The 1,121-nt window shown below is 38.0% G+C and overlaps 1 protein-coding gene across 1 annotated transcript; it reads right to left on the reverse strand.

Moving 5' to 3' along the window:
* Positions 1–311: 311 nt before the first annotated feature.
* LOC145565132 (uncharacterized) lies at positions 312–836 on the reverse strand. The gene is made up of 2 exons (XM_081625224.1): positions 718–836; positions 312–606 (listed from the first exon to the last, which is right to left on the reverse strand). Exons 1-2 carry the CDS (start codon positions 834–836, stop codon positions 312–314), a joined length of 414 nt encoding a protein of 137 aa, XP_081481350.1.
* Positions 837–1,121: the final 285 nt, after the last annotated feature.

The raw sequence follows: 1,121 nt of genomic DNA on the forward strand, positions 1-1,121 counted from the left end.
ATTGTTATTGTTTGGTCACGCCTCTCTTGCAGGATTAAAGGGAATTTGTATTTGAAATCACGCCTAATAAGATAATTAATAAATTTTTTTGGCAATTATAATTTTATTAAAAAGCCAAAGAACATGCTATAGAAGCATGGCAGTACAAACCAGCCAACAAAACACCAGCACCCCAAAATAAAGCCTGAACATAGGACAACACAAAGAGCCTACACTAACTATCTCCTCATTTCTTCATTACAATTACAAGCTACATTAAACATGACTCTTCTAATTATAACATCTTTTGCTTCTGAACTTCTCTTGAACACTTAGGCATTTCTCTGCACCCACACTTGATAAACGGTCTCAGCAAAACACATTGTGTAGAGCTTAGCTTGAAATGTCACTTTCCTGCTCATCATAACAGCTAGTCTCAACTTTTCCTTAAAATGCAAACTGCTTCTCTGTAATCTAATAGCTTGAAGAACTCCATTCCAAATCTCAGCTGAAAATTGACATTCAAAAAATAAATGCTCAACAGACTCAGGCACAGCACCTTGGCACATCACACAATTAATAGAACATTCAACACCCCAAGCACTCAATCCGTCAGTAGTAGCAAGCCTATTCTGAGCAGCAAGCCAAAGAATAAACTTACTTCAAGGGCTAGCCTTGGAATTATAAATAACTCTTCTCCAGGGAACTTTCTCAAAAGGACCCTACAACTTTCGGTACAGCTTGCCAATAGAAAACTTGTTCTTCACCATAACCTCGGGCCAAGATATACTAGATAGGTGCTCCTTGGACTGAAAGATCTTCCTAAAAGCCCAAGAATAGGACTTAGGACTAGGCATAGCGAAGATATCCCTTCCTTTTACATAATAACTATCAACCCATCTAACCCAAAGCTTATCTTTCTTGTAACCTTAAGCCCAAAGAAGCTTAGCAATAGCAGCTTTATTCCACATGTCAATATTCTTGATATTCCATCCTCCGGCTACCTTAGGAAGCATTAGTTTTTCCCAGGCAACAAGAGCTTTCTTTGAGGCATTGACATTACCAGTCCAAAGGAAGTACCTATAATAAGACTCCACCTCTTTGATAATCTTTTTTGGTAAAACGAAAATCTAGCACCAGAA

Source organism: Chenopodium album, chromosome 10 (genome assembly GCF_948465745.1).
Source record: "Chenopodium album chromosome 10, dcCheAlbu1.1, whole genome shotgun sequence".
Lineage (NCBI taxonomy): Eukaryota > Viridiplantae > Streptophyta > Magnoliopsida > Caryophyllales > Amaranthaceae > Chenopodium > Chenopodium album.